Source organism: Carassius gibelio, chromosome A9 (genome assembly GCF_023724105.1).
Source record: "Carassius gibelio isolate Cgi1373 ecotype wild population from Czech Republic chromosome A9, carGib1.2-hapl.c, whole genome shotgun sequence".
Classification (NCBI taxonomy): domain Eukaryota; kingdom Metazoa; phylum Chordata; class Actinopteri; order Cypriniformes; family Cyprinidae; genus Carassius; species Carassius gibelio.
The window spans coordinates 25,868,251-25,884,219 of record NC_068379.1 but is presented as its reverse complement, the minus strand read 5'-3'; the positions used below and the strand labels follow the sequence as shown (position 1 = coordinate 25,884,219).

Genomic DNA, 15,969 nt, shown 5'->3' with positions numbered 1-15,969 from the left:
CGCTTTACCTTGATCTCGCAGTGAATGCGCGAGCGTCTTGGGCTTGCAATCCCAATCCCCCTCCCCGGTTAGCACTGATACAAGGCCCATTTCAAATAAGAGGACAAGGAACATATTACAGCAGGGCTGCATTATTCTGCAGAACATGTATAAACAGTCGGAAAGAATGGGAGTGCTATGTTCATAATGGAATCTGAAAAGCTTTTCGCTTTTTTTTGTTCTCATTGTCTCTCCATCCTTTTCTAAACAACCTTCCCTTTTTGCCGGCTATCAATGCAAAGTTCTTTGAGAGAAAATGAAGGGCATTCATGTCGACTGAAAGGGGCTTTTAAAGTTGAGTACAGCCCTGACAAAAGGGAAGGTACGGCTCGCAGAGGCCCTGAGAATGACTCAATGTTTATAACCTTGCCATGCACACCCCCAAGGAGGTTTTGGGAACCACAGAAAAGAGCTTAATGAAAAGAATAGTTCCCTCACCACAAAAAATACCCTCCTTTCGCCACTTCTTCATTACTGAACAACATCCAGCAGTGTTTATATCTGCTGTTTTATCATTTGTTGTCGGCCAGGCTGCGATTCATCACGGCGAAATTGCATTTTCGAGCAAACATGGGTTGTTATTATTGCATTTTGTGGTTTCTATGACTGTGGGACATGCATTGAAACATGGTAAAATGTACTTTTTGGGAGTTTTACACTTGGTTCGTTAAAGGGGTCTCAAGGGTTTGGTCTTGAATGCTGCAAACAAACTTTAAAGCAAACAGAACATCTCTCGCTAGTTTATAAAACTATTAAACTACTGTCAAATAAACAGAAATGTATCTTTTTTCAGTTTTAAGAGAATTAATTATTTAAAACTTAATTGGGGTGTCTTACAAAACTGCATTTAAATGAATAATAATAACTATAATAATAATAATACATAAAAAACATCGGAATTCTATTTGACAATAACTAAACGTCAAAGATTGTTGAATAATATTACAATACTCAGTGTATTGTTATTATAAGTATTATCACATAAACATTATATTCAATTAAATAAATTATTATTAATAATAATACTGTTTTAATGAATGCAATAAACAATAAGAATAGTTTTACATAAATATATTTAATTATATAACAACAATAATATATTATACAATGATTGATGATAATGATGATGATGATAACGTTAAATATATTCAATTAAAACTATTAAAAACAACAAAAAATAAAAAAATATTTTATAAAATGATATAACAACAATAATTATAACACATTAACAATTATAATACTAATATTATATAAATATATTAAATTAATAATAATAATAATAATAATAAATAACATTAAATATTATTTTCATTTAATTAAATAATAATAGTAACTGCAACAACAATATAGATATGTCATTAAATTATAACAACAATAATTATAATAATAAATATAATACATTAACAATAATAAATAATATATAAGTATTATATTCAATTAATTATTCAACATTATTATTATTCATAATAATACAAATAAAAATACCCTTGCTGTTAAAACAATATTGTACATGACTACAAAAAGTGTACTGAGATCTGAATTAACTGAAATGGACCTAAATAAAACACAAATCCAGTTATAAATCCAAAGAACTGTGTGAATGCAAAGAGAAGCGGATTCATATTTTGGTCTGAATTTGATCATTTAATAAGTCTCAAGTGTGAAAACACCCTTTTAGGCAGCTGAAAGCAAAATCAAATTAATCAAAACATTCATCAAACAAAAACACAAAGAGATTCTACATGCAGGTATTCAATAAATACATGTTTTCATTCTCTGACAAACTCCATTGGAATTTAAAATGTTCCTTGCATTTCGAAAAAAGCTCTCGAAAGCATATCTACCACTCAAAGGTGAATGTAAGTTTCTGGGAAAGTAAGCGTGCTCCCCTGTCCGATCTCCTTGTATCGTTCAGCTGACCGGTCATCAAACTAATCTCAGCCCTGACCGGGTGACAGACTCGCCTGCATTGATATACAAGCCTCTCTGAACGGCAGGCTCAAGCAGAAAGGGGATAATCCCACATAATGTGGACACAGTTTTCATTTCTTGTCACCCAATTAAACTGCAATTATCCCAAGTGGAATAGCACAGAATGGCAGAAAAAACAGGATCAGAATGAGAGATCGCAGCACTGCGGGACTCTTTCACTGAGACACATTAGCCAAGATTTTGGCCGAGCCAGTTGAAAGGAGAGCGCCCCTCGCACTTGGCAGCGCACAGCAAGATGTGGACCAGCTGCAACAGGGGGTTTACAACTGAATGCCGCGCAACTTTTTTCCACTCTTTTTGTCCGTGCCATAGAGCAGAGGATAGACGGAGTGGGAAAAAGACACACAAGCGTATACAGGTTGTTTCAATGCGACATAGCGATTGCATGGGAGGCCTATTGTGTTTTCTGTTTGGAAGAGGACGTCGAGTTTTGAAACCCTAATAGTCCCTGCGGATTTGTAGTTTTCTCATGCAAATGTTCAGTGCACAATGCTGGAGCAGTGGCAAAAGTGTTTGAAATCACTGTCCTTCCCACATCACAAGGACCCAAGTACATACAAGCAAGAGCCTGACAATGTGCCACTCAAAATATTCAGTTTCCCAATGACATGCCACTGGAAGCCAGTTAAATAAAGTCTTATTCTAACCCCAACAAAACATCTTTTAAAGATTTAATGGCACTAACCGGTCAAACTTTGGCAGATCCAATGCTCTTTACAAGAGCTTTTTAGTTTTGTGTGCAATATGCATCATACAGTCCATCTGTGGCTATGTAGTAGATTGTGTTGCGTTGTGTTTCTTCATCAGATTTTGAGAAATGTAGCATTGTATCACTGTCTCACCAATGGATCCTCTGCAGTGAATGGCTGCCGTCAGAATGAGAGTCCAAACAGCTGATAAAAACGTCCCAATAATCCACACCACTACAGTTCATCAGTTAATTTCTTTGTCAGAAACAAATACATAAAGACGTTTCATCTTCATACTGTCTAAAATACCCATAATAATACTAAATGTGTAAACTTAAAGCAACAAAACTCTTGCCTTTAAACATGTTTCAATCCAGTTTAAGCTTAAAACATCACTAACCTGAGCTTCATGGAACTGAACGCCATCTGTAGAGTCAGTGACTTTTCTTTTGCTCTCAATGACAGGATCATCATGCTGCTCACTTCATCTCTTCAGATAAGATTGATAGTGTCGTTTCTCTGTGAGCATCAGTGCCATGGGAACCAAAGTCTGGAATTCTGATGCAGTTCCTAAATCAGATTTAGGCTTGATTAAACTGCTTTAGCTACGCTCCATCTGTTAAAATGATGCCTGTTCCAATTCATGTTTACTCCAGTAAATAATCATCAGTACTGGTTTATTTTTTAAAGTCAATTTGTAGACATTAACTACTCTATAAACCTAAATTTATGTTGAAATATGAAAAGCAATAACACTGTTGACTTCCACACTCTAAATAATACTCATTTCTAGATTGCACAATTCAACTAAAATTGATGTATTCAATTCAACGCCTCATCTGTTTATTGAGGTGACAGTAAGCCATCGAAACAAATGTTCATCTTACAGAACAATTTTAATTGCAAGGATGTCAATGTTAGGAGTTACGTATATATTTTTGAGAATCTAACAAATCCCCTACTACTAAACTAAATATATTGTAGAAATGCTTTGCAACGATTTGTAACATGAAAAGTGCTATACAAATAAACTTGAATTGAATTATATAATACGTATATTATGCGGAGACCTGCACATGACATGCAAGAAAAAATAAATAAATTGTGCGCACAATTTACTAATTCATTCCCTCAATGTGCTAAAACGTGCACACGATTACTATTGCACTCCCTCGATTTACTATTGCACTTCCTCGATTTACTATTGCACTCCCTCGATTTACTATTGCGTTCCCTCAATTAACTATTGCGTTCCCTCGATTTACTATTGCACTCCCTCGATTTACTATTGCACTCCCTCGATTTACTATTGCGTTCCCTCGATTTACTATTGCGTTCCCTCAATTAACTATTGCACTCCCTCGATTTACTATTGCGTTCCCTCGATTTACTATTACGTTCCCTCAATTAACTATTGCGTTCCCTCGGTTTACTATTGCGTTCCCTCGATTTACTATTGCGTTCCCTCGATTTACTATTGCGTTCCCTCGATTTACTATTGCGTTCCCTCGATTTACTATTGCGTTCCCTCGATTTACTATTGCACTCCCTCAATTAACTATTGCGTTCCCTCGATTTACTATTGCACTCCCTCGATTTACTATTGCGTTCCCTCGATTTACTATTGCGTTCCCTCGATTTACTATTGCGTTCCCTCGATTTACTATTGTTCCCTCGATTTACTATTGCACTCCCTCGATTTACTATTACGTTCCCTCAATTAACTATTGCGTTCCCTCGGTTTACTATTGCACTCCCTCGATTTACTATTGCGTTCCCTCGATTTACTATTGCACTCCCTCGATTTACTATTGCGTTCCCTCAATTAACTATTGCGTTCCCTCGGTTTACTATTGCGTTCCCTCGATTTACTATTGCGTTCCCTCGATTTACTATTGCGTTCCCTCGATTTACTATTGCGTTCCCTCGATTTACTATTGCGTTCCCTCGATTTACTATTGCACTCCCTCAATTAACTATTGCGTTCCCTCGATTTACTATTGCACTCCCTCGATTTACTATTGCGTTCCCTCGATTTACTATTGCGTTCCCTCGATTTACTATTGCGTTCCCTCGATTTACTATTGTTCCCTCGATTTACTATTGCACTCCCTCGATTTACTATTGCGTTCCCTCGATTTACTATTGCACTCCCTCGATTTACTATTGCGTTCCCTCGATTTACTATTGCGTTCCCTTGATTTACTATTGAACTCCCTCGATTTACTATTGCGTTCCCTCGATTTACTATTGCGTTCTTCGATTTACTATTGCGTTCCCTCGATCTACTATTTTACTCCCTCGATTTACTATTGCACTCCCTCGATTTACTATTGCACTCCCTCGATTTACTATTGCGTTCCCTCGATCTACTATTGCACTCCCTCGATTTACTATTGCGTTCCCTCGATCTACTATTGCGTTCCCTCGATCTACTATTGCACTCACTCGATTTACTATTGCGTTCCCTCGATTTACTATTGCACTCCCTCGATTTACTATTGCACACCCTCGATTTACTATTGCATTCCCTCGATTTACTATTGCGTTCCCTCGATTTACTATTGCGTTCCCTCGATTTACTATTGCACTCCCTCGATTTACTATTGCGTTCCCTCGATTTACTATTGCGTTCCCTCGATTTACTATTGCGTTCCCTCGATTTACTATTGCACTCCCTCAATTAACTATTGCGTTCCCTCGATTTACTATTGCACTCCCTCGATTTACTATTGCACTCCCTCGATTTACTATTGCGTTCCCTCGATTTACTATTGCGTTCCCTCGATTTACTATTGCGTTCCCTCGATTTACTATTGTTCCCTCGATTTACTATTGCACTCCCTCGATTTACTATTGCGTTCCCTCGATTTACTATTGCACTCCCTCGATTTACTATTGCGTTCCCTCGATTTACTATTGCATTCCCTCGATTTACTATTGAACTCCCTCGATTTACTATTGCGTTCCCTCGATTTACTATTGCGTTCTTCGATTTACTATTGCGTTCCCTCGATCTACTATTGTACTCCCTCGATTTACTATTGCACTCCCTCGATTTACTATTGCACTCCCTCGATTTACTATTGCGTTCCCTCGATCTACTATTGCACTCCCTCGATTTACTATTGCGTTCCCTCGATTTACTATTGCACTCCCTCGATTTACTATTGCGTTCCCTCGATTTACTATTGCGTTCCCTTGATTTACTATTGAACTCCCTCGATTTACTATTGCGTTCCCTCGATTTACTATTGCGTTCTTCGATTTACTATTGCGTTCCCTCGATCTACTATTGTACTCCCTCGATTTACTATTGCACTCCCTCGATTTACTATTGCACTCCCTCGATTTACTATTGCGTTCCCTCGATCTACTATTGCACTCCCTCGATTTACTATTGCGTTCCCTCGATCTACTATTGCGTTCCCTCGATCTACTATTGCACTCACTCGATTTACTATTGCGTACCCTCGATTTACTATTGCACTCCCTCGATTTACTATTGCACACCCTCGATTTACTATTGCGTTCCCTCGATTTACTATTGCACTCCCTCGATTTACTATTGCGTTCCCTCGATTTACTATTGCGTTCCCTCGATTTACTATTGCGTTCCCTCGATTTACTATTGTTCCCTCGATTTACTATTGCACTCCCTCGATTTACTATTGCGTTCCCTCGATTTACTATTGCGTTCCCTCGATTTACTATTGCGTTCTTCGATTTACTATTGCGTTCCCTCGATCTACTATTGTACTCCCTCGATTTACTATTGCACTCCCTCGATTTACTATTGCACTCCCTCGATTTACTATTGCGTTCCCTCGATCTACTATTGCACTCCCTCGATTTACTATTGCGTTCCCTCGATCTACTATTGCGTTCCCTCGATCTACTATTGCACTCACTCGATTTACTATTGCGTTCCCTCGATTTACTATTGCACTCCCTCGATTTACTATTGCGTTCCCTCTATTTACTATTGCGTTCCCTCGATTTACTATTGCGTTCCCTGGATTTACTATTTCGTTCCCTCGATCTACTATTGCACTCCCTCGATCTACTATTGCACTCCCTCGATTTACTATTGCGTTCCCTCGATTTACTATTGCGTTCCCTCGATTTACTATTGCGTTCCCTCGATTTACTATTGCATTCCCTCGATTTACTATTGCACTCCCTCGATTTACTATTGCGTTCCCTCGATCTACTATTGCGTTCCCTCGATTTACTATTGCGTTCCCTCGATTTACTATTGCGTTCCCCCGATTTACTATTGCGTTCCCCCGATTTACTATTGCGTTCCCTCGATTTACTATTGTATTCCCTCAATTTGCTTAATCATGTGCACAATTTATAAATTGAGTGTACGCAATAGTAATCATGTGCACATTTTGGTACATCGAGGGAACAAATTAGTAAATTGTGCACACGATTTAGCCTACTGTTTTTTCCTGCATGCCATGTGTGGGGCTCTGTACTACTAAACTAAATATATCTATAACATATTGTAGAAATGCTTTGCAATGATTTGTGTCATGAAAAGTGCTATATAAATAAACTTGAATTGAATTGAATTTTAGGTTTAGTTTCACCCTATTTTCCCCACAAAATAAAACACATAACAGGCAGAAAAATAGAAGTATTGTCAGAATAATGTATTTAAATATATATATTAGTATTCAGTAGGGATGCACGATATTGGATTTTGGCCGATATTCGATATGCCGATATTTTCAAAATAATTTTGGCCGATGCCGATACCGATATCGATATATATACAAATATATACTGATATATTTAAACTTTAATTTTACTGAAGAGAAATCCATGTATCTCTTCTGTACTGATTCTACCATAAATTTATTATTTTACAAATGTAGACAGACATTCACATCTGAAAAACAGGTCAATTATTTCACTTGGAGAATATCGGTTTGGCTCATCGGCAGAAATATTCATATCGGCCGATACCGATAATGGTCATTTTAAGCTTTTATCGGCCGATACCGATATTGTGCCGATATTATCGTGCATCCCTAGTATTCAGTCATTTTGACGGTGCTTGTATTAATCTGTTGTGTGTTTTAAATGGTTGAGAATCGAATACGTATAGGGTAGGGATGCGTTCCATGAAAAGTTATAGATATATAAAAATATAATATATCTTAAAGGTTAAGTTCACCCAAAAATTAGTTCACCCCCGAAGCCGTGTGAGAAACTTTTTTTTTTTCAATGGATGGGTGCTTTTTATTGAACTTCTTTTGAACTGATGCATCCAACACCTGCCGAGTGCCATTAAACAGCTTGAAAGATCAAAGACAATTGTAAATATAACTCTGATAACTCTATAACTCTTTTCGTCTGAAAGAAGAAAGTCATGTGCACTTAGGATTATTTGAGGATGAGTGATTTATGGGCTAATTTTCATTTTCGGGTGACCTAACCCTTTACATATACAGGAACAGCTGATTAAAAGTGTAACCAACATACAATACATATTCCTTACATCTATATCTAAACACAAGCGTAAACACAATTTAGCAAGCAAAATTAGAAGCTAGCTAACTACCCTTAGTGTTATTCGTTTTGACTTTAATGCAACTATATGTACGTTTTTACCTTGAAATATCAATTTTAAAATCATATAATGATGGTACACCGACTTCTAATAAAGGAAACAGCTTATATTTATTCCCACATAAATTTGGTGAGCAGGTACAAAATTGCGAAAAAGGTTGATCGATTTACAATAGTAATTGATATTTCTGCTGAAAGAGCTCTTCGTTTTTTTATTATTATTATTATTTTTTGCTTTTGTTTCTCTCTTCCCTTTAAAGGTGCACTTCGGGATTATCGCCATCTATAGTTGAAGCATAAAATATATATTTTTTAAACCAGTTGTGTGGCATACTGTATATTACCTCAGAATATAATAGCCTACAAAAAAAAAAAAAAATATTAATAAAAAAAATCAAACATGACTTCCGTTAAACCAGTTCCAGACGTTTACATATATTTTTAAATATATTTTGAATAATATAAATCTATAGTTTTAAAAGCATTAAAACTAGATTTCGCAATCTATTAATATATTTGCATATATTTCCAGCCGAGTAAATACATTCAAATATGTTGTCTATAACACATGTGAATTTTTATATATATACATATATATATATATATATATATATATATATTTTTTTTTTTTTTTTTTTTTTTTTTTTTTACAACATATATTTATATATTTACAACATATATTTAGCCTAAATTGAAATATTTTGGCCAGACAAAATATATTTTTTACTGTATATGGGTTTGTTTACTTATGCATGATGCTGTAAAACAGTTCATTCTAATTAAAATTTGACTATTTTATTCAGTATTCATGATCTGTGTCTTTTAACGCTAATGTTGCAGGCCAAATTGGCTTGGATTGGAATCAGCTGTGAGTCAGTTCTCCACAGTGAGCCTATATAGATGCCACACAATGAGACAGATCACTAGGTTTTGGGGAAAGAGGCAAATATGACCAAAGAACTCTCCACTATCTACAGTCAGAACAGAAGAGTGAACCCACATAAAACACGCTGAATGCAAAGACCGCTCAAAGGAGACTGAATGGCTTTCTGTTTTGTGTCAGACATCACATCTGCTTCTGCAGAGAAAGAAGAAGTGTGTGGAGAACGCCAGGCATTGTGATGAGATAATAGGACGGGTGAGAAACATTGTGAAGTTTAAGCTCAAAATGCTATCATTATATCCCTCTCTCTCTCTCTGAAACGGAGAGGAGCGGTGATGCTGCTGATAGAAGAGCAGCTATCAGGTGGCATTCTGGGTAATTACAACTCTCTGTGTGGACCGGGCTGTGATGCAGTGACGATAAGATGGAAGAATGGAGAAAAAGCAAGCGGCCGATAATGCACACCGGCTAAATGCTTCAAAATAGTGTATCATCACAAAGTCATCACAATGCCTGTGGGGGGAAAAGACTCTGATTTCTAAACCGCAGGGGTATGAAAGTGGAAACCATGAATACTCCCCCTGCCCCCTCCAGCTTATTCTTCAGTTAAACATGCAGCTCGTGGGAGACGCCGGGGAAATTCGATTTGACGAACGGCTCAGAAGGTCGCGTGGTGAACGGCGTGGTTTCTGAGGAAGCCAGATACTGTCAGACGGATCGCAGAACTTATCGCTCCTCCTGTTTTCTCACTGTACATCATGTCTTTAACTGAAAGATGCCTGTTTTTCACAGCGTCTGACGGTTTAGTCACTGATTAGTCTGAGAGGACTAGACTATAGCAGTGACCCAGATTATTTTTTTTGCATGAGGACACCTAGTGATCATGTCACCAGATTAATGATTTTTGTTTTTATTTGTAATGATTTATTTTCAGTTCTGTGGTGATGGATATTTTGGATCCAAACCTAATAAAAGCATACAACACAAACACGAGTTTATCTAAAGCAGCAGCAGCAGAGACTCCAGGAGTTTCAATCCAAACGCCCGTGGGCTATTTGTTATATTTGTTTAATACAAATCTTAAAACATGTGATTATGACTATAAATGTGTGGGCTGGAAATAGTCCCAACTTCTAAATAATATTTTTGAAACCCATGACTATAATGATTCAGTCGAATTAAATTCTGCATTTTTCAGCTTCTTTCACTATAGTTCTTTAATTCATAAATGCGCATCTGCATTTGTACAAATCAACTTTAAAGTAGAAATTAAACACAATTAGTTATACTTTAAAGACCGCTGCTGATATGTTATGTTTAAAGTAAAGGTTTATGCATAATTTTCTATGTACAAAAACAGGAAAGGTAATTTTCTGCCAGGATGTTGCATTTTCTTTAAACATAAAGACAATGCAATGCATAATTCAAAATAAGGGTAAAACACTAGAGAAAAAAAAAATATATATATATATATATTTTCATACTAACACAGGCCCTATACTATTTTATGGACAAGAAGCCCTTCAAAACAACAATAATAATTAAAACCGTGTTTGTTTTCTACCATGCAGTGGCTCATTTAAACCCATGTAGTTAAACATCTCAAAGTCTGTCTAAGAGGAAGGGAGTATATGATAGAGCATCTGATAAGAGTCTTATATAAGAGATCTTCTGTTCTCCAGCCTCCTGTAATGACTCTTTCATCAGTGAGAAAGCATCTCCACGCCCCACTCTTAGTTTAAGAGCTCTATTGCAATCCTGTGTTACAGAAAGATGACATGATAGGCAAAAGTGCAAAACTTCTACAGAGAAATGCCCGTCACCCCAGGAAAACAGTAACGCAGTTTCCTTCCCAGAAATCACTTCCTCTGCAGTTTGAGACATGATGAAGTCTGATTTGAGTTCACGTGGAGTTCACACAAAACTCACGGTCAAAAACTCACAAAAAAAAAAAAAAGGGTTCAGCTGTTCCTCAAGTTTCTCAAACTGACTTTACACATTCCTCTTTTATTTACATTTATTTATTTATATGACATTATAGTAAAGGAAGAATGTGTCAAATAATCTACAGGCCAAGGTTTAAATGTCAATTACACACACACACACACACACACACACACACACTTATACAATTAAAGTTCATATATATCTACAAATATTTAGAATATATATATATATGCAAATCAATTATCTTATATATCAGTCAACAGAGTACCTAAACTACCTCAGATATATAAAAAATATTTATAATTGTAATAATAATAATAAATAAATATATATATATATATATATATATATATATATATATATATATATATATATATGCATTCATTTTTAAACCATGTTTTAATACTTGCTTATGAAATGTGTTTTTTGTTTTACAAAAATCTAAATATATATTGCAAGATGTTGGTATCAAAGCAGAGGCTGTGTTGTTTATGTATTGATATTTTTTCCTCTCTCTCTCTTAATCGTGAACTGTTTTAAAGGTTTAAAAGAAGGTCTTAGTCGTTCACACGATATTTTTGATGTCGCCTGAAGCATCTGAATCATAAAGTGCACGCCTACAGAAGAGAGCAGGACAGAGATGGACACGTCAGAGCTGCTGTCAATCATCTGCTCTCACACTCATCATCATCATCATCATCTTCATCTTATCTTCACTGTTCCCCGCCGGACTTCAGCCTGAGCAAAACACATGCACATGAAGGCCGAGGGCAGGACTATGATAGCACAACATTAATCTCATTGGATAGGCGTAATTAAATTTCAGAAGCCACGTTTGGTCGAATAATGAAGAGGAAACCAGGCTGATGGCGAACAATGGGTTTCAAACACTCGTGTAGCTGCTCGGCATTTAGCGCTGCTTGTCTTTCAATTCACAGATGACTTTCTTCACGATAAACCAGAATGATTTTTTTCTTTCTTATCTGCGTCGTCTTTGCAGCTTTACAAGGCTCTGCCCCTTTCTAAAATGTATGATTATTAATCATGTTGGCATCATGCCTGATAAAACCGGATTATGTGCCGATCTCTTTAAATGCATTAGATGCTTTGACTTTCGATTTGGATAATAACAACAATAATAATAAACACATAAATAATTATAATAAACTAGCATGCATGCCAATTTTCTGTTTTAAATTCAAGCATTTATATTTCTAGCTAGGGAAAAGGTCTGACGAGAGGTTTAATTTCAGTTTAATTGCAGTTTTAAAGGCAGTTTCCGCAAATAAATGATTTGTCCCACTTGTCATTTTAAGTATGATTTTATTAATAGGGAACAACAGAGAAGGTGCGGGCAGAATCCACTTAAACATGCAATTTACACAAGGACTCTCTCAGATATCTGTAATTGCACTGTGCAGTATTCCTCAAGCTCATTTTCGGCTCACGATGCGTGCCTTCGGAAAATCCTTTGAAGTCGGAGAGAAAGAAGCGAAGCTGTCAAGAAGAAAAAGTTCTCTTGGTGCGATAAACACCTCGTTCTTTATCTAGCTTATTAATATACGTGTGTGTTTTAGTGAAAATATTCCGATGAATTAAAGAAGACTTGCGTTCCCTCTGGTCAAGACGGGTTTTATTTTTGTGATTTAATTTTGTGATATAGCCTACTGTACGTTAAATAACTTTTTCTTATCATTTATTATATATGAAAAAGTTTTAATATGCATATTTGGTGCAATACAATATTATTGTGCAATATTTTATTTAGCTTATTATGTAAGTCTTAATGCAATTCAAGTTTTTGCTGTATTATATGATGTATGTTAAAGGAAAGCAAGTTTAATTTCAGTGTGCATGGTATAAAGACAATGAAAGGCGTTCATTCATTCAATTTCATTCTGTGCGAACGGAACGCAGCTGATCAAGTATATTTAGGCAAACTATAAATAAAAAAAGTGATTTATTATAGGATATACCTGCTAGAGGTGTCTCAATATTGACAGTTAGAAAGTTCTCGAACGTTTCAGGAACTAAACACAAGTTAAATGGCAAATGATGATAAAAAAATAAAAAAAATAAATAAAAAAAAAAACTAGTTTCACGTGGCTTCAAATAGACGAAAAACGCGTTCACCTGAGCAGGTAACCATAGCAACAGTGGAACACTTTGTTCATAAATGAATGGAACGTTGACGGAATATAACAACTTCTGATATGATATTATTTCTAAAATATTTGCATGATGTTTTTTTTTTTTTTAAATGTTATAGAATTTACAATTCGATTCTTGAGAGACGAACCTGGACAGGTTTTGCACCTGTAAAATTCCCGACGAAATTTCGCCTTTTTTTAAAGCGTAAAACAGCGCACGTTTGCGTTGAGTAGGTTATTATTAAAGAAAGCTACACTCATATGCTGTATCCTAAACAAACACACGACGTCGGACTGCTTTTAACTCTGAGCAAAGTGAGTTTATCATTTCAGTCTCGTTGCTCGCGCTGGGTGGGATTCTGGAGCGCTCGAGGTCTGACAGCTGCAGTGCGCATGCGCAGAGGACCCTCTCAGCACCTGCCAGGCAGCGCGCTCCTTTCTTCACATGTCACACTCTCGGTTGACAGTCACTCGAGTGAAGTTATCAGCGGTGTTACTCCACCATGGTGAAGAGGAAAACAACACGCGAGCAGAGCTAAGGAGGAAGGCTTCTTGTTCATCCCTTCAGCTTCATCTGCGACTTTTTAAGGATTTACCTACTCACGATGCATCTGAGAACACTGCTTTCGTGAAAGTTTAAGAAGAATTGCGCGTGGACTTGTTTTCGCGGCGGAATGTCGCAGTGAGCTCGAAGCACGCCCGGAGAGCTTCTGAATCTCGGCCGAAGTGACAGGACAGTCAGCCGGTGGAGGTTTACCTGAGCAGGTGAATCATGTCCAAGCCCATGGATCACGTTAAGCGTCCCATGAACGCGTTCATGGTGTGGTCCCGAGCGCAGCGGCGGAAGATGGCACAAGAAAACCCGAAAATGCACAATTCCGAGATCAGCAAGCGGCTCGGAGCGGAGTGGAAACTTCTGACGGAGTCCGAGAAGAGGCCGTTCATCGACGAGGCGAAGCGACTGCGCGCGATGCACATGAAGGAACACCCTGACTACAAATACAGACCCAGGCGAAAGCCCAAGACTTTAATGAAGAAAGACAAATTCGCGTTCCCCATGGCGTATAACTTGGGCGAGCACGAGGCGCTGAAAGTGGGCGGCTTACCGAGTGGAGCGTTTACCGAGTCGTTAATGTGCAACCCGGACAAGGCGGCAGCGGCGGCAGCGGCGAGGGTGTTCTTCAGCCCCTCCATGTCTACAAACCCCTATTCGTTTTTTGACCTCGGCTCAAAAATGACAGAGCTTTCTCCACCGTCTTTCTCATACGCCTCACCTTTGGGTTACCCGACAGCGGCGACGGCTTTCTCCGGAGCGGGCGCACACACTCACACGCACTCCCACCCATCACCGGGTAACCCGGGCTACATGATCCCGTGTAACTGCGCGGCGTGGCCGTCTGCGGGGCTCCAGCCACCCCTTGCCTACATTTTACTACCAGGAATGGGCAAACCACAGCTTGAACCGTATCCCGCGTACGCGACGGCGTTATGAGACTCTGAGAAAGTTTCTAAATGTGAAGAAAAGAAAAAAAAGCGCAATGCTCGTGGAGCATGAACATGTGATGCCACGCTCGTCATATCAGATATCACATGTGTTTGCGTCATGATTAATGCCTCGATGTAAGGTAAAACTCTCGGTGTGGATATTACTGACAAACGACAATGTGCTGAATTAATCCAGAATGAATCCTTATCAATGTGAAGAAGAACCTGTTGACTCTGGAGCGAGTTTATCATGTGTCGCTGGTGCAGAGAAATCCGCCAATGCTGACTAATTCCCACGCAGTTTTTTTTTTTTCTTATTTTTCTTCAAATCAGTCATATTGCTGTAAATGTGCACAGTTTTATTAAATCATATCTGGTTAGAGCTGATGGACTAGAAATCAGGTGTATATTTTGAGTCTCGAATACTATTCCATGGATGTAATATTTATTGTTCAGTCAGTAAAACTACCCTGTTTGTTGATCGTGGGACACGAGATTTGCACAAAGGGAGACCACGAGCACTTAAAAAGTGTAATTTATCGAAGCTAAAAAAATATATATATGCCCAAGTTCCTGAAATTGTTAAGGGTCGACATATTCTACATCAGACGAGTGTCAGAAAGTCAGTCCGTTTTTTACTAACTCGAAGTGAAATTGTATGTTCTATGTTTTGCATAATTCCACTTATATGTAATTAAAATGCCTAACGTTCATTTATTGAACAAGGGGGATATAATAAAGCGTATGCGGAAAAACTAAATCATTGCTCTGTAGTTCTTGATGAATGGAGAACAAGATTTGTTTCTTGAATGCCTTTACTTGGTCGGAACAGGTGAAGTGTAAAGTATCCTCTAAAGGACGCTTTTGTTCCGGCTTTGAATAGAATTACTCAGAAATCTCAAGCAGGTCTTTGTAATCAAGAGCCAAAATCCTGAATTATCACAACTCAAATCATGCATAGGAAGGAAGATAGAGGAGTTTAGTTTTAAGCAGAAAAACGAAACCATTTAGGCCTTTCGGACAGACTTTTCTTTTATAAAAAAAAAATGGAAACATTGTCTATTTAATATTTTTGGCATTAATTATATGTCTAACACACAAATGCATCCTTCAAACTGAAAGGATTATTCCAAAAATCTTCCCAAATGTGCTCCGTGCGGGGTCGTTCTCAATGTAAACTACCCTCTCTCTTAGATTACAT

At 37.5% G+C, this 15,969-nt stretch overlaps 1 protein-coding gene across 1 annotated transcript; it reads left to right on the top strand.

Moving 5' to 3' along the window:
- Window positions 1–13,708: 13,708 nt before the first annotated feature.
- On the top strand, window positions 13,709–15,653 carry LOC128020258 (transcription factor Sox-21-B-like). Its single transcript, XM_052607051.1, has one exon. The coding sequence runs from the start codon at window positions 14,056–14,058 to the stop codon at window positions 14,773–14,775; it is 720 nt and encodes a 239-aa protein (XP_052463011.1). The 5' UTR covers window positions 13,709–14,055; the 3' UTR covers window positions 14,776–15,653.
- The last annotated feature ends 316 nt before the right edge of the window (window positions 15,654–15,969 follow it).